This window comes from Zingiber officinale, chromosome 2B (genome assembly GCF_018446385.1).
Source record: "Zingiber officinale cultivar Zhangliang chromosome 2B, Zo_v1.1, whole genome shotgun sequence".
Classification (NCBI taxonomy): Eukaryota; Viridiplantae; Streptophyta; class Magnoliopsida; order Zingiberales; family Zingiberaceae; genus Zingiber; species Zingiber officinale.
Genome location: NC_055989.1, coordinates 108,334,855 through 108,357,547, shown reverse-complemented (window position 1 = coordinate 108,357,547; position 22,693 = coordinate 108,334,855). Strand labels below are relative to the sequence as shown.

The 22,693-nt window shown below is 35.2% G+C and overlaps 1 protein-coding gene across 9 annotated transcripts in view; it reads left to right on the top strand.

The window, feature by feature from the left end:
• Positions 1 to 2,447: 2,447 nt before the first annotated feature.
• LOC122046730 overlaps positions 2,448 to 22,693 on the top strand; it is a 35,244-nt gene continuing 14,998 nt past the window's right edge. For 8 of the 9 annotated variants that reach the window (XM_042607565.1, XM_042607564.1, XM_042607559.1 and 5 more), the window contains exons 1-11: positions 2,449 to 3,347; positions 6,639 to 7,181; positions 7,269 to 7,403; positions 7,498 to 9,579; positions 9,667 to 9,780; positions 10,134 to 10,316; positions 10,407 to 10,469; positions 12,180 to 12,251; positions 12,323 to 12,592; positions 17,465 to 17,584; positions 18,694 to 18,753. In XM_042607565.1, the coding sequence (XP_042463499.1) occupies positions 2,553 to 3,347; positions 6,639 to 7,181; positions 7,269 to 7,403; positions 7,498 to 9,579; positions 9,667 to 9,780; positions 10,134 to 10,316; positions 10,407 to 10,469; positions 12,180 to 12,251; positions 12,323 to 12,592; positions 17,465 to 17,584; positions 18,694 to 18,753 (4,437 nt within the window). In that variant the 5' untranslated portion in view covers positions 2,449 to 2,552. Of the gene's footprint in view, positions 3,348 to 6,638; positions 7,182 to 7,268; positions 7,404 to 7,497; positions 9,580 to 9,666; positions 9,781 to 10,133; positions 10,317 to 10,406; positions 10,470 to 12,179; positions 12,252 to 12,322; positions 12,593 to 15,387; positions 15,473 to 17,464; positions 17,585 to 18,693; positions 18,754 to 22,693 lie in introns of those variants that run through there. The other variant, XM_042607568.1, reaches the window with a different exon arrangement.

Sequence of the window (22,693 nt, the reverse complement as noted above, 5' to 3'; positions counted from 1 at the left end):
TTATTTTTAATTAATCATCAAAATAACATTGCTTATCCTTTTTTTACTCGAATTATCTATCTTTACTAAACAGATCTAAATATATAAAAATTGAACCATCTGAATATATATGTTGCAGCATGAATCATAACTATTAGAATATAATATTGACTAACACATGTGCTATTAGAATATAATTATTATAATATGCTATTAATTAGTTTTGATTTAAATAGAATAGAATATGATTTGTAATTATTACTATTATAATATATAATAATTATGATTCATAATTGGTATAATAGGATATTGATTGAATTAAGATCTTATATGTGAACTGCTAGTTTTTATAACATTCGAATTAACTAGGGAGTAGGTTGAATAATAAAAATGGATTGAAATGATATAAAAAAAGTCATTTTTTATTATTAGAATTGTCAAAAGATGCCCTTGTTTTTTATTTGACATCCACATTTGATATTAATGTCAGTTGTAACATCTAAATCATATTACAAGTTACGTGAATGAACATATGTCAATTCCTATAATCAATATAGAAGAACTAAATCATAAATGATTGATGATGATAATATTTTAGAGTAAATCTTGCTGGCCAGAATCTGGCCAGTTAGAAATTTCTATCTCCCAATTAAAATGCATGCATGGACATGCATATAATTAATGTGGCTATATGAAATTACTAAAATACCCATGCATATGCATGCATGCATATATTCTAGCTGCCCAGATTCTGGCCGTTTAGCAATACCCAATATTTTATATGCTAGAAATTAGATTATGGACTTATTCCAAAGGTTATAATGAGTATGATTAAATGTTAATAAAAGTTATATATTAATATAATGAATATGTATTACGTTTTTTTTTTTAAAGATGTGACATATATTATTAACATTCAAATCAATATATGCCTTGCCTACTCTAACATAAATATTTTAACTTTATCATACTAATAACTATGTTATCCAAAGGTTAGTAGTCGTCCATAATTTATTTTCTCCGTATTAGTCCTGAGACAAATTGACGAGGACGCTAAGAACGAACGTATTTATCTTTTACCACATACCAATAACTATGTTATAGTTCATAGCTAGAATAATATGAACACTTTATCTAAGTTGTCACTAGCTAATATTATGTTATAGTATGTTTTTTTTTCCGACTATGATCAATATTAATAGTTCACAACTCTTATCACATATAGATGCTTCCTCCTTTATCAGGGAGCAGATCTCCTGGTCCGTAAATTGCGGACCAGGAGATGGTCTACTACATGTGGATCTTTGATTTGAATAAACCCCACTTATTTAAAGATGGGGTCCATTCAAATCAAAGGTCCAGATTAGTGGACCATCCCTTGGTCCGTAATTTACGGACCAAGAGATCCCTGCTGCCTTTATCAATATAATATTATAACAATTACATCACAACTGTTATAACATAGACAATTTATTTTTAATCAATAATAATCACTATTATACTATAGTAGCGGCAACATCATAACTACTACACTAGTGTAGTTGTAGCAATAATAATTTTTTAACTATTAGAATTATTTACTAACTACGAAATCGTAAATACAGCTACATGACCATTATACTCTTTTATTAATTGGTATAATAATATAAAAAATAAAGTTTATTTTGAATAGGGCTGTAAACGAGTCGAACTGAGTTTTGGATTATTCAAACTTATTTGATAAGATAATCAAATCGAATCGAGCTTAAAATAAATCAAACTTTTGAAATGATTGTTCAAGTTTGACTTAGTTTATTTTTTATGAACTTGAGCTTATTTGAAACTTGACTTGAACTTGATTTGTTTAGATATTATCGAGCTCTCAATTCAAGTTTGATTCGAATTTGATTCGTTTAGATGTTATTAAGCTTTTAATTAAAACTTATTTGATTATTTGAAATTTTTAGTTATTTGATTGATTATTGAGTTTGATAATTTAAATTTATTTATTTTATTTTATTATTTATTTAGCATATTGAAAAGAGTAATTTTTTTAAAAATAAATATGGTTCATGAATATTATTTACGAATATTATTTATAAACGTTAACGAGTTGAACATATATATATTTAAACTTATTTATTTAGTTTAACAAGCTATTCAAATTTTTATGTTTAATTAATACTATGTATATTGGAAAATATAAACTTATCAACTTAAATACTAAAATTATTTATGAAAATTTGATATGTTTATTTAATTAATTCTATATACATGGAATGGAACGAATATATATACATGCTTATCAAGTTAAATATTAAAGTTATTTACGAAAGTTTGATTCGTTACCGAGACGAACGGGATCCTCATCCTGATTTTTATTTTAAAATAAAAGGTTCTATTGACAATTCTAATAAAATGAACTATTTTATTTGAATAAGCTTTGAAAAAGGAGCACCAGATACAATAAAAAGGCTTTTTGATGATATAGATAGAAAGAAGGCTGTTTTAATTTTAAATTTTAATTTTTTTCCCCTTCCTCTGCGTGAAAAGGAAATAACACGTCCGTCGTCTCATGCGATCGAGTGAGAGAGATGGCAATGAAATCGCAGCAGTTGCTCGACTCCCTCACTGCTCACATCGCCGTCTACCACGCCGCCTTCTCCAAGGCCTCGAAGCCTAACCCTAGCCCGCGCACAACCGTCCTCCGGTGGTTCTCGGCCCTCTCCGGCGCCGACCGCCAGGCGGCCCTCACTTTCGTCGACCCTGACTTCGTCCGTCTCCTCCTACTAATGGTCGCGCGCCTCCGCAGCCAGGGCCATGGCTTTTTCTTCGTCCTCCCCGATCTGCCCTCTGACTCTCCCTCCCTCCCCTCCCTCTGCTTCCGCCGATCTCATGGCCTACTCTCCAGAGCTGCTGCCATCGACACCGCCGAGAGGGATGTCGCTGCATCTCTCCTCCTCTTTGCCTCCTCTGAGGACGCCGCCTTCCTCGACACGGTCACGGTGTCCGAGGATCTTGTTGTGGACGTTGACCGGTTTGTGGCGGTGATGGATGCGATTTCGGGAGGGAGGTTTCTCAGAGGAGAGGTAACAGATTTGGCGGCGAACTGGCTGGAGCTTCCATGGTTGAAGGACAAAGGGTATTATAGCATAGAGTCTTTTGTAGCGAACCGGTTTGAGGTGGCCTTGCGGTTGTCTTGGGTTAGCTCTGAAGGGGGGAAGAAGCTCAAGGGTGGAAAGGCTGCTAAGGGGAAGACCTTGGCTGCTGGTCTGGCCGCAAACGCCCTCTGGAGGAGGAAAGGGTGCGTGGATTGGTGGGCGGGGTTAGATCCTGGAGGAAGGAAGAAGATTATTGAAGCTTTCCTTGGGAAGGCAGCAAAATATCTGGTACACGTTTTCTTGAATTATTCATTGAATCACTTCAGTCCGATTCTGGTGGTCAGACATTCCCCGAGATAATCATATCTGATGCTTATTATTATTTTTCCAGTAATTATCCAACCATCTAGAGACTTGAATTATTTTTCTTAAGAATGCTCTTTTGTTTTCATTTATCATGGCTGATATGGATCCATGCGAAAAAAATCAAATTAAGCTAATATTGTTCTATGGTTGACACAACGGTAAAGTTGCTTCCGTGTGACCCAGAGGTCACGGGTTTGAGTTTGGAAAATAGTCTCTTGCAAAATAGGGTACAACTGTGAACGATACATCCTTCCCCGGGAGCAACCTCTTTTTTATGCTAATATTCTTCTATGTCAAAGTAAAAGGAGAATTAGGATATAAATGAACTAGACATCCACAAACAACCTTAATGTTCGGTTTGGTAAGTGTTCATTATTGTTCATTTAATAGAAAAAATATATAAAACAAATAAGCTTGAATACTAGTTTATTCGTTAGTGTTCATGAAAAAAAGCCATAAAAATTTATGAATATACTTATTTATCAACTTGTGTAAAACTTAATTATAAATCTAGTTTTTTTCATTCAAATGTATAAAAATATCATAATATATTTTTACATTCTTAAATTGTTTATATTATCTTAATAATATAAGTTTAATATATCATATCAATGTTTTACCTAAATTATAAGGACAATAATATTGTTAGCTGAGCTTGATAAAAGTTTGAACTTGGCTCGAGCTTAATAAGATTTTTAATAAATAAACTTGAACAAGTTTTATAAGAAAATGAACAAGCTTGAAAATTGTCAAGCTTGGTTCGTTTAAACAAGCTTTCATCAGAGTGAGTTAGTATAACGTATACCCATGACTATGGACAATTGTTTTCTGGCAAATCTGCAGATTTGGAATCATCACCTTGGCCAACAAAATTTTTAGTTTGCTCCCACTAATTCAAAACCATTTTTGACAGTAAATCTGTGAATTTGCTGATTAAGCTGATGAATTACTTGAAAATTTTGTTTCAACTTTTGAGTTTTCCATGTGATCCTTTAGATAACAATAGTCAAACAAATTTATAGAAATGAATCCCTTTCCATCTTCACTGCGGATAAAGTTTCTACACTCTTTCCCTATGATGTTTACCTTATTTGAAATTGTTTTCTCAAGTTATTGAATTGGTCAACAATATAAATGTGACCTTGATTGCGAAATTTTTTTTTCTGGCAGCATTCTTGAGGTTCTGCAGAATTTCTAGGGCTACTTCTTAATAATTATGGCATGTGATCTTTTGAGCTGACTAGTCAAATTGATTATAAAAGAGATGTTAAGTCTTGTAGTATTATAAGGTAGTTCAGTTTTCCTACCAATCTTTTAGTTAATGGTTTCCCCTTCTTGGTACTAATGTGACATAAGATGTGTAGGAGTGCCCCCTTTTGGTCCCTAACATGTTAGACTCCTCAAGATAAACTTTCATCGTTGACAGATGCTAATATCTCCCTGTGAGCGAGCAAACTTTATAGAAAGAGACAGGAGGAAAAAATTAGGGCTGTGATACCATGTTAAAGGAAAAAAAAAAAGATTATAGCTCTTAGTATTCCCCTACCTATCTATAATACTAATTAATGAAAATAGTAAAGTCCCCAATATTAAAGTATTTACATTTTGATCCATAACAATGGGTATTATACTATTATGTTTACTTCCACATTTGTAGTTTTAGATTTAAGATTTTTTAAGAAGTCCTATATGTGTAATAATCCCTTACAATGCAATAGAATATCTTCCTTTCCTTAAATTAAACACATTCGTTTAAGAATCTCCTTATAGTCATTACTCTTTCATTGCTCTTAGTGACTTTCTTTGCCTTGGTCCATAGGCTTTATAGCGGTATGAGATGAGATGGTTGTATTAGTGGTTTGTATTAAACAATGAGTGTGATTCTATCAATTTCTTTCATATACAATTTAACTTGTCGGCACTGTCCATACCTTCGAAACATTTATTTTTTATTGCCTGAACTCGAGTCTTTGATCTTACTTACAATAAGCAATTATCTCCAATCATTTACCTTTAACAGTTCATAGAGTGTCACTGACGATTCCTTTCTCATTCCACTGTTTAATTTTCAGGAAGAATCTTTGGAAATTCCATTATCTGTCTTAATGGGCAAAAAAGAAACAATTAAAAAATTTGTTATTCTAGCCTTCTTTGATAAGAAACTGCAGTATAAATGTTGCTATTTTAAATGCAATAAGACATTATGCAACATGTTTCCCTGCCAATTTCTTTGCTTCTATGCTGAAACTTGATGCAGCTGCTATTTTTGTACAAAATGTCATTGCAGTGTGCTTATGAGAAAACATTGAAATGCAGCATTTTCTGAGATTGTACACTTTTACAAGTTAAACAAGATTGTCTATCAACTTGTATCTAGTTTAATATAGTTCCACTTGCCACATCTCCATTATGCCCAATACAAGTGAATCCATTCATGATAACGAGACAATGGCCTATCATGTTTTTTTTTTTTTTCACATTTTCTCACAAAGACAAGCGAAATTATTTAGTGGCAAAAAGAGGAATTAGCACAATCCTGGAATTCATTGTTCATGATTTAACTTTTATATTATTCCTTTTTTGCATACTGTGATCAACATTTGAGTTGTGAACTGTGTTCAATTGTCTTGACTCTGCGGTATTCAGAAAGTTTCTGGACAAGTTTTTACTCAGTTGGGTATGGATTTTAAACTTGGGCATCCTTTTGGTTGATGATCCTTGTCCTAGTTTTTTTTTAAAAAAAAAATTGAAAAGATAACTATGAGAACTTTCAAGCACTCACATTTGATGAAGGCAGATTTCAAACTCAAGACTTGAGTAACAACTTCCAGGGCCCTTACCAACTTGGCTAGTTGGCATGTGCAGCCCTTGGAGTGATCATTGTTTGATTTCTTATTTTGCTTCACTTTTCTTGTCTAGAGAACATTCTATGGCTATATACTGGCCATAGAACTATTAATTTTCATATTGAATGAATATTGTAAGATTGTGATGGAAGGAGGAGATTTATGTAGTGATTACCAAATTGGGTTTTATATGGCTAAGGTGGCTGTCTATTTGAAAGTAGAAGTATTCAATGGTCTTTTAATATTTAGAGTGATTTTTATTTTTTTTGACTAGTTGATGACAACTTATTAGCTAAGTCTTCTTGATGTGTCACCAAAAAAACATGCTTTTATGGGCAATAATTTTCTTATTGGTCTATGCTTTCAGGTAAATGAGATAACCTTGGAGTCAAAACTTGCCATGAAGAATGAATTTCAGTTGTGTAAGCTTGATGGTGAATTTCAGTTAAGATATGGTCCTATTCCTTCCTGGGTGAGATCACAGAGATCTCTTGTTAGCAGGAGGCTTGATTTTTGCATAGACATCATTCCTGTTATGTCTTCTGCAAGAGCACAAATTCTAACCAAATATTTGAACTGCATATTAATGGTTCAGGAGATATCTTCTCTTTATGTGTATCATTTTAGTGAATATGAAGAAAAGCTGATCTTTTTTAGTACATTATCTTCTGCTGGGACTATTTGGGATAAGATGTCAAAGAAATTACACGGACTCCTCATGGTTATTTACACTAACTACACGAATGTTGAACTTCTGGGAGATGCAAACTTGAAAAGTATCCCAAATAAAAATAGAGAAAATTCTAAAATCCGTCGTCTCAAAGGGAAGAAGAAAGCTCATAATTCTCGTAAACTAGACTCTACTCAAAAGGTGTCTAGTGTCCATCCTGGATCATGTGAACCTTCCTTGGTATTGTTGGCCCTTTTCTTCAGTGTTCTAAATGTTCCCATGAGTTTTTGACATTTCTGATTTATAGTAGGGTTGTTTTCTTTTCAGGCCAATGGATGTAAAGATGATTTTTCCAATGAGTGTGAAACTAGGCTTGCCTCCCAGGAGGAAATTCCCTTGCAGACATCTAGTCAAAAGGCTAATCTGACTAATATTTTGCTGAAAGATGCTGAGATCCAATTGGTGGTTACTAATACTGCAATTTCCTTGGCTTATTTTCTTGTTTATGATTTTATTGACATAATAACCCAATTAGACTTTTTTTTTTGTCGTGTAGGGAAATATTGGAGGCTCATGCAAGAGCAGTAACAGTAAGAAGAAAAATAAGAGAAAAAAAGCTAAAAGTATAGTTGCTAGCTCTACAAATGATGAACTTCCTCAACTTGAGAGCAAGGGAACTGATTTTTCATCTCGTGCTGCTGAAATTGAAACAAAAGAAAGCACTACTTGCTTATTAGATGAATTTAGTAATCCTGCAGTTGTTAATCCCTTACTGAATGGTCTTGATGTCAGTTTTGGTTCATTTCCAGTATATAATTCTCGTGAGTCTTCTAAGGAATCAGTTTTAGTGGCAGAGGAAGAGAAGGCAGTGTGCACAAAGATAGCTTGTGACCTCCATAGTACTGCACAAAAATGTGTTTCGGAGGAGGGTCATTGTCCAGATTTAGGCAAACCAGTAAAAAATTATCTTTACCAGGGTGATCCGTCTGTTAACACAGTTGAAATGATTCTACATATCTCTTCAGGGTCCTGTTTGACAAGCAATGTAAATTGCGATGAAATAAATGCAGGTTCTGTCAACTCATCTGAAAAATGTTTAGAGAATGGACATGTTGCTGCATCAGAAAATTACTATTTACCTATGTCTGAGCAACACATGGAAGGCAAATCGAAAAATATTTGTGGAACAACTTCACAGTTTGTTGTCCCATTCAAGCAAGAAAAAAGTTCCAATGATGATAGTTCTGTAATTAAAAATGATAATAAACCATGCTGTCTATATAACCAAATTAATCATGTTGAAATCAAATCATATGAATGGCCTATTGTAACACCCCAGAACTTTTCACCTTTGAGTTTGCATGTTCCTGCTGCCACAGAAAGGCTACATTTGGATGGTGGACATGAATGGCCTGCTTACCATCGTCAATCCTTCTTATATCTGAGGGATCAGCCAAAGATGTCGTCTTCTGAAGGCAGACAAGGCCAGGTCTTACCATCTCTTACTCTGCCAATGAGTTTCGACTGGCCTCCAATGGTTAAAAGTTACAGTCGACTGGGTCAAGCAGCGACTTTGAGCTATGACTCTGGATATAGCTCAAAGCTACAGTCTTCTTTTTGCACTGGATTTCCTAGTAATCCAGTTGAAAGTACTGGTAGCTTTAGTAAGAATGATAGGATTAATTCTGCTGATATCGATATGTGTGATAAAAAAAACATATCCGATTTGGCAGAGGATACAGAAAGCTATTGGCAATCTGAGGAGGAAATGGAGACCCACATGCTATCTGCGAGGGACTATAATAAGTTTTTTGGTGGCGGGCTAATGTACTGGAATCCTGCTGAACATGTTGGATCAGGTTTTTCTCGTGCAGCATCTCATAGTTCCGAGGATAGTGCATGGGCCTGGCATGAGGCCGATCTTAACAGAGCTATAGATGATATGGTTGGAACACCTGGAATATCTTCATACAACACAAATGGTTTGGCCTCACCAACAGCTATTCCATTTTGTTCACCGTTTGATGCCGTTGGGCCCGGACATCAATCTGTTGGTTATACTGTTGCAGGAAATGAAATGGTTGGAAAGATACCTAACTCACCATCTTTATTAGATACCCCTGAAGAAAACTCAAAATCCATCAACAACTCACCTAGTGTAATTGAAGGAATGAAAGGGGACACACTTCCAATAATGCTGCGCCCCATTATTGTTCCTAGCATGTCGAGAAGAGGATCAAGATTGGAGTTTAAGGTTGGCTATGAACGCAAAAGCCCATGCAGGCCTTGTACTAGGAGGGATGCTCCCCGAATCAAGAGGCCACCATCTCCAGTGGTTCTTTGTGTTCCGCGAGTGCCTCAGCCTCCTCCGCCGTCTCCAGTAGTAGAATCTAGGAAGCGAGGCTTCCCAAGTGTTAGGTCTGGAAGCTCAAGTCCTAGACATTGGGGTGTCCGAAATTGGTATTCTGATGAAAGTACTTCCGAGGAAATACAACAATGTTTTGATGGTGTTGAAGTTGTTTGGCCTTCATGGGGAAACAAAGGCGTTGCAAACAATCAGATGGTTCCATCATTTCATGGGCCATTGTTGACTGATCATTTAATCACAATTCCTCAGCTTGCTTTTGATCAGGAACATGTAAGTGGATGCATCATTTCAATTTTTACTGGTTGTATTTCTTCATGTGTGCTGACTCCATTGCATTTTTTAAAAATAACTTTGCAGTCTGATTTAGCTCTACCTTTGCAACCTCCAGATTCAACAAATTTTTCATCTATTAGAACATCTCTATCTGCGATGCGCACACTCCATGAGGAAATTGATTGTTTTTGCAAGCAGGTTTTGTTCATTAAAGTTTATCTCAATCTGTCTCAGTTTTCTGTCCTGTCACTTTTTTTGCTCTACTGTTGTAATGTTGTCTAGTTTGTGATAGTGCACGCGTTACTTATTTCATCCTTTGCAGTATTATTTATTGGTTTACTAGTTGACATTAATATTCTAATTGTGCTGTATTCAATGAACATAATATCACTAATATATTTTTGAGGACTTAGATTGGGTATTGTATTGCATAAGATTTACAAGAGCAAACATCTTTTAACCAATTTAATCATCATGTGAATTCATTGAACATGCTCTCTCTTTGCAATTTGTATTTCTAATTGTTTTTCATCACTAATGATATGGCATAGGTTGCTGCTGAGAATCTGATTAAAAAGCCGCATGTTAATTGGGCTGTCAAAAAGGTAACACGCTCCCTTCAAGTCCTTTGGCCCCGGTCTAGGACAAATATATTTGGATCTAATGCCACTGGTTTAGCTCTGCCTACTAGCGATGTAGATCTTGTTGTATCTCTTCCTCCAGTGCGAAATTTGGTGAGATTTTCATATAAAATGTAGTGATTGTTGTCATTTTAGTGTAAAAGGGGTTTTATGTAGAATTTAAAAGATGGACTTTAATATCAGGAGCCTATTAAAGAAGCTGGAATCTTAGAAGGTCGCAATGGTATCAAGGAAACATGCCTTCAGGTAATCTGATTGTTTCATTGATTTACACCCGTGTTGGCTTTATTTTTCTTATCTGTTTTACTACAATTCTTAACTAGTTCCACTGTGGAAAAAATTTCTCACTTGGCCTTTAATTCTAGAATTATTTGAAGACCTATGAGCAATATATACATATAATTTTAGTTGATTAACAGAAGGATCAATCACAAAGTAATTCAATTCCTTTCAAGGGCTAATTTCGTGTATTGGGTGATAGGTTGCAATTTTTAAATTTTCTCTTCTTTATTCATCATGATTGTTATCCATCTTTGCTATGCAAGACAAAGAAAATGTTGTTTTCTATTATTTTTTGAACCATGTCCCCATAGGCCTACTTGCTATGTGGTTTAAATCTAGCTTGTAATTTTTTCCTTGCATAGTTAAAGTTATTCATACGGTATACCTTAATAAAATTCTGATATTTTCCATCTCAACTTGCCTCTAGATGGAGGAAGTTGAAAGCTAAGGAAGTAATCAATGTTACCATAGATAGCTCAAGTGCTCAACCACACCAAAGTTTTGAGGAATCAACCAACAAGAGAGAAATACGAGAGTAAGAGAGAAAGGATAGCAGCTATGAAGGAATCCACCTTCAGAGACCGAGAAATAATCCACCTTACTCACAAGACATGGAGAAATTAATTTTCAAAATGTAGCTTAAAAATAAAGCATTAGCTGTTTCATTTATTTAATCCATTATGATCTGAAAGGTTTACAATGAGACTTGTGTAAACATAGACAAATTTAGAGAGCACAAAAATGAGAAATAGATCTAATAAAGATTGTGACCATGCAACCCAATCGCCCAAATCACTAGAATAAAAATTTCCAAATATTAAAATAGGCATGCTTGGATGTTTGCATATAACATATTTCCTATGGTGTCTCTTTCCATTGTTTGACTATCGTGAAGTAGTTTGGGCTTGCTGTCCAAGGGGTTGCTCTAGTTGTCATGTTGAACTCTATGATTGAATAGATCAAAGAGTTGAGTGATGGGAAGGATTAACTATTGGAGGGTTAAAATTTGGAAAGTCACACCGGCAGCTCCTGCATTATTCTCCCTTGGGTTGGAGAGAATTTATCCCTGGGCTTGCATTTTCATCTTCTCCATAACAAGGCATAATTTTTGCATCATTAAAGCTGACCGAAACATCATAATATAGATCTGATCTTGTAAATGCTTTCGCCCATTCGGTAAAGGAATTTCAATGGTCCATCCATTTGAGGCTTGAGTCTGTCACCTTGAGGAAAGCACTAATTAATCTGTTCCTTATTTGTAGCTTTCAAAGAATAAGAGGCTCCATTCTGCCTAATTAATCTGTTGAGGATGATATGTTAGTTGAAAATCAGATTATTATTATTTGTCTTTTTGTTTGACTTAGTAACTTTTTTCACTTGCATTGGTTTCTAAGAAAACATAGTTTTAAATTTTTTGCTTAATATATTGATAATGATAAACAGACAATATTAGTTAGTTCTTCTGATTAGCCCACCTCCTTAATTACTGAAATCTGTTAAGACTATTTTTCATCTCTCTGAATTCTGTTTTCTTGGAACCCTTGACTGTTCATGCAATCCTGTGATTATTCATATGGTGGATTTCTAAAATAGACTACATACTGGAGTAGATTTCTAGTATGATATATTATTTGATGAGGCATGATATTAATAGATTGTTTTGTTTTCTTCCAGCATGCAGCTAGGTACCTAGCAAATCAAGAGTGGGTTAGAAATGATTCATTAAAAACCATAGAAAACACTGCGGTAAAATTATGTCTTTGCATAATATGCTATCATTTCTGTGGCTGTCCTCATTTATGGCTGTTCATGTACAGATACCTGTTATCAAACTTGTAGCTGAAGTTCCTACTGATTCTGATATTTCAAGAGAGAGCTCTTCCATAGTGCATATACCAGATACACATTCAACTCAGATACATCAGAGAGAAAGTGAAATTCCTGATCCTGACCTGTCTAGTTCAGAGTGTAGCTCTTGCCACATAGATTCAAAAAGGACAAGAAATGATAGTGTTGATGCAAAATCAATTCATCTTGATATTAGCTTCAAATCATCATCACATACTGGACTTCAAACTTCTGAACTGGTAATATATATATATTTTTGCCATAGATTTAGATTCTCACTTATTGCTACAAAAGAAATTGATTATCTGGGTGATTTCATCTGTTCATGATATGGTTAATTTTGTTTGATTATTATGAATTTATTTCATTCATGCAAAATGCTAAAATGTTCACCAATATCCTTGCTCATCAAGCCTGATGCAATTAATTACTCCTATAAATGACGTGTTTTAGTTTACTCCAGGATGCTAAACTTATGTAGTTTTTCTTGTTACAGCAGATAATGGTCTTCCTTATTGTTGTGGATTGCACATCCTAGTTGGAATCAACTATTTGATTCTTTACCTTGTCATGGTTGATAAATTGGATTCTTGCAACTGTCATTTTCACTATTTGATTTGTAAATTTTTTTTACTGGGCATGACTGGCTTATTCAGTTGGTTTCACTTGAAATTGGTGCATATGTTGTTTATTTAATGTCCCTGACAAAGTCTGTTTGATAAATAGTAACTTTACCTATTAATTCCCAGTCAGTAATTGGTGGAAAACACTCAAATCAGTGCGACTCAAACTGGTCAATCAGTTCCATGTTTGTTCATTTTCTTTGATCCATCTGATTGAATGGATAATTAGCAATGTAGTGCCACTGCCCCGACTAGACTGACCTGTTTGTCTATAGATTGGTTGTTTTTGCTATGAAGAACCTGACCACAGCGGTACTTCTTATGTGTTATTGACATGAATAGAGGGGTTTATTTCTTCTTGTTTCTCTAGCTTTGGGGCTCATTTAGGGTTGATTTAGAGTTAGGCTCAATTTGGGTTTTACTGGTGTTAGGCTTGGGCTTGAGTCGGAAGTAGGCTCGAACCGTATTTAGTTTGGAGGCTTCGTATTTAGTTTGGAGGCTTTTTGGATGACTAATGTTGAAATGGGTTGATGGTGGGTGAATTTGATTAAACCTTAGCTAAAACTATGTTCATATAATACAATGTCAAAATTATACCATTTTTCCTTCTCCTTTTTTGTCTATGTACTCCTTCCCCCTCCGATTCTCCATCAACACTATACATCCAAATACCAACACAGTACCGAAATGATATTGTTCTAGTTAAAGTCCGAAACTCTAACATGACTCGAGATTTTGAACCTTGGATTAAATGAGGTTAACTTTTGCGGTTTTGGTTTTAATGTCTTAATTTAGAGTTATTAATACCTAGGTGCAGTCACATACCCACACACCCATACACATTGTCTTTGTTATTAATACCTAGGTGCGGTCTACACACACCTCTTCCTCTCTCTAGCAATCCTCCCTTTTATGCCATTTTTGTTCGACAATTTCTATCCTTAATCTTCACTCTCCCTCCATCATCTTGGTCTGTCACTTCTCCATTCACCGCAACCGCCTATTGTCTTTGTGAACCCTTTCCCTTCATTGGCACTAGTTGTCCATCTACTATAGCCCTCCCTTCTCCACAAGTTGATAACCAATCTGTCACTATTTTGACTCAGGTCACTAGCAATCCTCACTTTTGCACCACTTTTACAGGACAATCTCCATCTCCAATCTTTACTTTTTCCCCATCATCAATGGTCTCACTAAACTATTCAACGCAAATCATGTCCACCCCTTCCCTCCATTTCCATTCATCGTGTTGGCGCAACGGGGCCGACAGGAGGGGGGTGAATTGCCTGAAATAGAAAAATAAAACCCCTTCCCGATCGTTGGACTTAGACTAGAAACGCAATTAAAAACAGAATTAATAACTTAAAGAAATAAGTAAAAGGTCACTATTTACTTGGTTACAACCTAGTTGGTTGTTAATCCAAGGCGGCTGTAAAGCTCACTAAGAATCTCCTTCTCTGAAGGCGGAGAAGCCTTTTACACACACTGAAAGCTCAGAAATAACTAGGAAAGTGATTATAGAAGTTGTTATACTATTTCCTAACTCCAGGGGCTTTTTTATAGCTCTTGGAAATCCTATCCGTAGCTTGAGGGGGCCTCCAAAGGGCTTGGAGGGCGCCTCCAGCGAGGCGCCATGGGATAGAGTTTTATCCCTTGGCAACGGTCAGTTTTCCTGGTCGAATGCGCCTTCTATGCTCACGGAGGGCGCCTTCCATGCTCACGGAGGGCGCCTTCCATGCTCACGGAGGGCGCCTTCCATGCTTACGGAGGGCGCCTTCCATGCCTATGGGAGGCGCCTTCCGCCTGAAGGTGGCAAAGGCGCGCGGGCGCCTTGGAGGCGCCTTCAACTCCTGTTGAGGGCACCTCCAGCGGTCTTCATAAGCTTCTTTCGCTCTTCTGCCTTCGATCGCCTGGGTGATTGCGGCCAACCAAAATAGGGCTCACCTGAACCAAATTTCCGGCCTTCTCCTTGAGCAGGCTTCCGCTCCGGCTTCTCGTCTCTCGAACGTCGCGTACGTTCTTCTCGTCCACTAGTGTACTCTTCCCCAACACCTCATCCCTCGGATGCGCCGAGCCCGTCGGCTCCCTTCTCGTGCTATCTTTTTCGCTAGCTGCGTCTTCCGCTCGACTTCCTGTGCTCCTAAACTCCTGCACACTTAGACACAAGGATCAAATCAAAAAAGGACCTAACTTAACTTAGTTGATCACACCAAAACAACCACGGGGTTCAACACATTGGACACTAGCAACCTCCTTAACCCCAATGCAACAATTTTGTTAAAGTAATTGCACCTGTGGAGAAAACAATCCAATGTGGTTTGTGTGAGGCACATTGATAATAGTGTTAATGTGCTTCTTGCTAATGTAGGTTTAGTAATTGTGTTGATTAATTCATGGTTTTTGATGATTAGGTGTTATTTACGTTGATGGATCTTGGAGTGGTTGCATGATCATTGATGGGACAACAGGTGTTGCGTTGTAAGTAGTTCAATCAAGGTAGAATCCTTTTCTTTGCATGGAATATATAGATTTAAACCATGATGTCCTAAAATTTGTGCAATATACATTTGGTCTTGTGGCGATAGAATCAAGTGGTAAATGCATTGAGTGAGTACAATTAGTACATAGATTCCCTCTTATGTGAGTAGAGAAATCATAGATCTAAAATGCCTTTGGTTTGGTCGCATATGCAATGTGTAGGCAGATTTTGAAGGCGAATGCATATGGCAAATATGGTTTGCATGTGTAATTAAAAAAAATCTTATTTGGTTTGTTCCAAGGTTTAAAATTTCGAGTGCCGAAGTTTTGCTCTTTGACGGGAATGATACTATTTCGGTGTGGTGCCGATGTTTTGATGCATAGTGCTAGTAATGGATTGGAGTTGAGTAAGAAGGAAATGAAGCATAGGAAGGAGACATTGTCCCAAACATGATTTTAAACCTTGTATCATATGGGGTAAAATGGTTAAAATATATAATTCCGGTAAATTATTAAAACTTGATACCACTCAATGTCTTCTTACTTTGCTCAATCTTTTTCCTCCAACCTCCAATCTGTCACCGACACCATGCATTGGAGCTTCAATGTGATACTAAAATATTTTTTCAATCAATCTTCTTGAAACAACCTCTTGTAAAAAGCAGGGTAAGGCTACATACAATGGATCCTTTCCCGGGACCTGTATAGAGGGAGTTTCGTGCACCGGGCTGCCTTTTACGGAAGGGGAGCCTTAACACAATGTTAAAGTTGTTGCTTTGTGACCAAAAGGTTACGGGTTCGAATCCTAGAAACAACCTCTTGCAAAAAGTAGGGTAAAGATGCGTACAATGGATCCTTCCCCGGGACCCCCCGCATGACGGGAGCTTCGTGTACCGGGTTGCTATTTTTAGTTAAGTCTGAAGGGGAGCCTTGACGCAACGGTAAAGTTGTTGCTTTGTGACCAAAGGTTACGAGTTTGAATCCTAGAAATAGTCTTTTGTAAAAAGCAAGGTAAGACTGCGCACAATGGATCCTTTCTCGGGACCTTTCATGGTGGGAGTTTCGTGTACCAAGCTGTCTTTTTTTTTTAAAAGATTGAAACTATGACATGGTTTGAGATTTGGAACCTTGGTGCCGAGTGATATCGAATTTTGGTAATTTATTGGAACTATATATTTTGACTGATCCGCCTAGCCGGTATGAGATTTCAAACCATGGTTCGTTCTAAGAAGCTTAATTTCAACCAAATTTACTTAAAACTCCCATTCTACATTTAATAGTTTATAATTTGTAAGTGTTAATTTAAACACTTGTTTTACAAGTGACGATTATTTTAGATACACTGACTACATATGCTTTTATCTATACGTTCCTATATTGCATATTTGCTATGCAGTGAGTCCTGCGCATACCACCTACATACGTTTTTGAAAGTATGTTGGAAATTGACTCTTATGAATAAAGTTTGCAAGCTTGAATTGTGGTTATTGTAAATTCATTTAATTATCTTTACTGGAAGATATTTTAAATATGTTGACAATCAAGCTTGATTTATATACGTTTTAAGATTTTTAATAACATCTTAAATGCAGTTTGAGTAATAAATTTTATCCTGATATTGATTCACAAATCCTACTGATCATATGAGGTTTTTGACCTTGCTACTTTTATATAAATATTGATTTTGTGAACTATGCTACCAAGTTATAAACCATATTGCTAAACATTATAAATCCCCATCTACAATTAGTCATCAAACATTATCCATCAATGAAGTCTTAAACCCACAATACCAGTCATATGCCAATCATGCTTTTTTATGTTCATGAAGCGTTATTTATCACACAACCTTTCACCTCGCAGACAGAATTCTCCTGTAGTTTTATGCCAGACCCTTAGTTGTTAAACTTTGAAATGATGGATGATAAGAGACATTGCAGCTTTCCTTTTTAGTTAATACAAAATTTATATTGGATCCTTTACTTTGACTTGTTAAATTGTTATGTGCAGGTTAGAGAACTCACCCAACAATTTCCTGCTGCTGTACCACTGGCTCTAGTACTCAAGAAGTTCTTGGCTGATAGGAGTTTGGATCGTTCATATTCTGGTGGTCTAAGTTCATACTGTTTGGTAGGCTATTCTACTCTTGCTTGGCTTGTCATACAGCTAATTTCGTACTGGAATCCTAGTAGCTCAGAATTCAGATGGAATGGCAATAAAATTCCTTTCTCTATTATGAGTTTAGTATTAGTGACAAAATGAGCCAAAATTTGTTTTAGCGTGATAGCTGCATTCAAAGGAGAAGTTATTGAAGTGAATAATATAGCTGTGCTTTTGAAGGCTACAACACAATCATAAGGAATTATGTTTATTGTAGTGACTAATGCTAATGATATATTAAGAATGTTTTATGAAGTTAAATGATATGTTAAATTTAATCCAATGAGATTTATAAACAAGAACACTTCCTTGATAAACTTGAGAATTTGACATATCTAGAATAAATCCAGTAGACTAGAGTCATGGACACCGATTAAATATCGTCTTAGCTAATAACTAAAAGAATGTCGTAGGAGGTGAAGGGCTCTTAGTTGCATTTAAATAGTATACTTTTGTAATAATTAATGTGGAATATTAATTGTATTTCCTAGTTTTTTCTTTAAGAAATTCACTATAAATTTAATTTAGCTCAAATATATACTTGAGATTCTGATATGATGTTGAGAAGAGTCCCATGAAAAATGAGAAACTTAAAGAAGTCAAGTAGTTTTATAATGGTTTAAGTCACATAATTCTCAGATACATTAAGGATCGTTGTTGGGTTGAACATCTGATCAAGATTGAAAATATGCATATGTTGTCAAGATAGATAATGATATGCATCTTTTTTGGACTCATCTGCTTGCCTTAAATCAACATTTCCTATGAGCTTCTGGAAGAATCTTGATCTTGGCTACATTGATGGAACTTTGATACGTGGGCATATTTTCCATGCTTTTGTTTCTCTGATATCAAAATGCATATTCATCTTTCCTATGCTTGCTGTATTCTTTTTCTTGTATTTTTTAAACTAAAGCTGTCATAGTTTGACGTTGGCATGAAACTTGTGTCGTCGATAAAACTTTTTTTCATATTTAGACTGGAATTGTTACTGATCTAATATATATAATCTTATATTATGGACATTTGGTTTGTCCAGAAGATTATATTTATTGAAATGTCTGTTTGGCTATGTGCAGATCTTGCTTCTTATACGTTTTCTTCAGCATGAACACCATGCTGGACGTCCCAATAACCAAGTAAGCACTCAGTTTTGTTAAAAGAAAGTTTTGATTGATTGTTTCTCTATTAGTCAATCTATGTGTATAACTATGATATGCTTAATATTTCTTATTTGGTTAAAATATGATAAAAATATGGCAAATATGACAATATTCAATGAATGGATCCATTAAATTATTGTGCTAATGCTAGGTTGTTCCCCGGAAGGAACACGTTGCAAGGTCGATTGCAACGTTTCGGCAAGGACCGCTACATCTCCAGAACTCGGGTGTAGTGCTAAATATGCAAGAGTTCGCGTTACAGGGTCCGACTGTAACGTCTCAGCAAGGACCGCTACATTTTTATGAGAATTTGGGTGTAGTGTTAAATATGTCAGTTCTCATACCATAGGTTGGATAAGAATAAATATGATAGGAAAACTAATAATCTAAGATTTGGAACATGGAACATGAGAACTCTCACTGGTAAATCAATGGAGGTAGTAGATATGATGATTAGGAGAAGAATTAATATTTTATGTGTACAAGAGACAAAATGGACAGGCGAGAAGACAAAGATGATAGAGAACTCGAGTTTTAAGTTATGGTACATTGAAAAGAATAAAGCAAGAAATGGAGTGGGTATTATTGTAGATGGTTTGATAGTTTGTTAAATGATGGAGTTGTAGGAGTAGTTAGAAAAGGGGATAGAATTATAACCCTTAAGATAATAGTGGCGAAAGAAACTATGAACATAATTAGCGTATATGCACCACAGGTAGGATTAGATGAAGTTACCAAATCAAAGTTTTGGGAGGACTTAGATGAAATATTACAAAATATTCCACCAAATAAAATGATTTTAATAGGAGGTGATCTAAATGGACATGTCGGAGTGAAAAATGAGGAATATGAGAGAGTACATGGAGTTATGGGTTTGGAACGAGGAATGAGGAAGGGAAAACTATATTAGATTTTGCGATAGCATATGACCTTATATTAGCTAATACATTTTTTAAGAAAAGAGAAGAATATTTAGTCACATTCAAAAGTGGGAATAATAAATCACAAATTGACTTTTTTATGATTAGGAAGAAGGATAGAAAGATTTGTAAAGATTGCAAAGTCATCCCTGGAGAAACCTTAACTACCCAACGTAGGGTAGTAGTGTTGGATATACGCCTCAAACATAGTATCAATAGAAAGAAAATATATACAATTCCTAGAATTAAGTGGTGGAAGTTAAAGGATGGGAAACAAAATATATTTAAGGAGAAGGTGGAAGTACAAGCATTAGTTGAAATATACGATGACTCTAATACAACATGGGATAAGATGATATCAAAGTTGAAAATAGTAGTTAAGAGTGTACTCGGTGAGTCAAAGGGACATACATCACTAAGTAAAGAATCTTGGTGATGGATGAGAAAGTACAAGAGAAATTGAAGGAAAAACGAATAGCTTATAAGGAATTATATATTTATAAGAACGAAGAAAACTTAAAAAAATATACAATAGCCAAGAAAGAAACTAAGAAAGTAGTGAGTGAAGCAAAAAATAAAATTTTTGAACGATTATATCAAAAATTGGATACAAAAGAAGGGGAAAGAGATATTTATAGAATAATTAAAGTGAGAGAAAGGAAAACAAGAGATCTTAACCAAATAAAATGTATTAAAGATGAATGTAATAGGGTATTAATAGACGATGGAGAAATAAAAGAGCGGTGGAAGAGATATTTTCATTAATTTTTTAATGAAGGTTTAGGTGACCAATTTAACTTAGGTAATTTAGGTAGGTTTAATTTTTATCGTAGAATTCAAACTTCAGAAGTAAAACAAACTTTGAATGAGATGCACAATGGAAAAGCCGTTGGACCAGACGATATTCCGATAGAGGTATGGAAGTGCTTAGGGAAACAAGGTATTGAATGACTTACAAAATTATTTAATATGATATTGAAAACGAAAAAAATGCCTGATCAATGAAGGATAAGTACTCTAGTTCCCTTATATAAGAACAAGGGAGACGTACAAAATTGTGCAAACTATAGGGGTATTAAACTAATGAATCATAGTATGAAACTTTGGGAAAAAGTAATAGAAAAAAGATTAAGGAAGGAGACCACAGTGACAGAAAATCAATTTGGGTTCTTGCCTGGAAGGTCGACAATAGAACCTATACATCTTCTTAGATAATTAATTGAAAAATATCGGGAGCAAAAACAAGATCTACATATGGTATTTATTGATTTAGAAAAAGCTTATGATAGAGTTCCAAGAGAAATTATATGGAGAATTTTAGAAAAGAGAGGTGTTAGCGTAACATATATTGAACTAATTAAGGATATGTATGAGGATGTAACAACTAGAGTAAAGACTTCAGGCGGAGTAATTGAAGCATTTCCAATAAAGATAGAGTTATATCAAGGATCAACTCTAAGTCCCTATCTTTTTACACTAATTATGAACGAACTCACTGCACATATTCAAGACACAATACCGTGGTGTATGTTGTTTGCAGATGATATTATTTTGGTAGATGAAACACGTGAAGGAGTAAATGCTAAACTAGAATCTTAGAGGGAACACTAGAAGGGAAATATTTTAAGCTTAGTAGATTAAAGACAAAATATATGGAATTTAAGTTTAGCAATATTAGAAGTAATGAAACAATTGTTAAGATAGGAGAGGACGAGTTGTCCGGAACCGAGAGATTTAAATATTTAGGATCATTTTTGCAAAACGATGGAGAGATTGAGAGAGATGCCTTACATAGAATACAAGCAGGATGGGTGAAATGGAGGGGAGCGTCGAGTGTTTTATGTGACCGTAAAGTACCTCTTAAACTTAAAGGTAAGTTCTATAAAACCGCAGTTAGACTTGCTATGTTATATGGAGCTGAATGTTGGGCTATGACTCGAGCACATGAGCAGAAGATGAGAGTTGCAGAGATGAGGATGTTAAGGTGGATGTGTGAGCATACGAGGATGGACAAAATAAGAAATGAGAGTATTAGAGAGAAAGTCGGAGTTGCCTCTATTGAGGAAAAACTCTGAGAGACACGTTTAAGATGATACAGATATGTACTTAGACACCAATAAATGTTCTAGTTAGGCGATGTGAAACTATGATAAACATGCATATCAAACGAGAAAGAGGAAGACCAAAAAAGACTTGGTTAGCAACAATGAAACAAGATAAAATTTATTTAAATATAGATGATGATATAATAGGAGATAGAGCTCAATGGCGTAAAAGGATTCATACAGCCGACCCCACCTAGTGGGAAAAAGCTTGGTTGTTGTTGTTGTTGTTGTTGGTTAAAATATGATATACACGATATGCGTATCTTGTCTTTATTTAAACTTTTATTAGGCATTTTCCTCAATATTAGTATTTGTTATTGCTGTACATGTATCTGAATTTCTCTCTTTTCAATTCTATTACTGAATATTTCTAGTACAATTTTTCTTAAGTAGCCATCCGTGATTTATCTCCTTTGTGTTGGCCCTAGACTGGTTGGCGGGGGCGCTGGGGGCGAGCGTAGTTGCCTTTTGCCACCATTGGTACCTTTTTTCTACATGAGTGAGATTAGTTAAAATCTATTCATCCTAGGTTCACAACAACAGTAACAACAAGAAGCTATGTCCTAATTATCTGGGTCAAGTTCCAAACTATATCAAAGTTATATGGGTAGTTAGTGACAGCTAACCTCACAAGTAGAGCAATTTGGACATTGTTTTATACTGGTTTCTAGAGATTAACATAACTCCACCTTTTTTTTATGGGAGTGGGAACAACATTGGCAGAATTTCTGTTTATGTAACTTTCTGAAATTCTTTTTGTATATTGAGACTTTGATATTCGAACATGTATCTAGAACTCAATTGAGATGTATATTTTAATATTTTCTATAAGATAATGCCTATTAAAATTTTATAAAAAATATTTTTAAAAAATAGTAATTCTTAAAATTC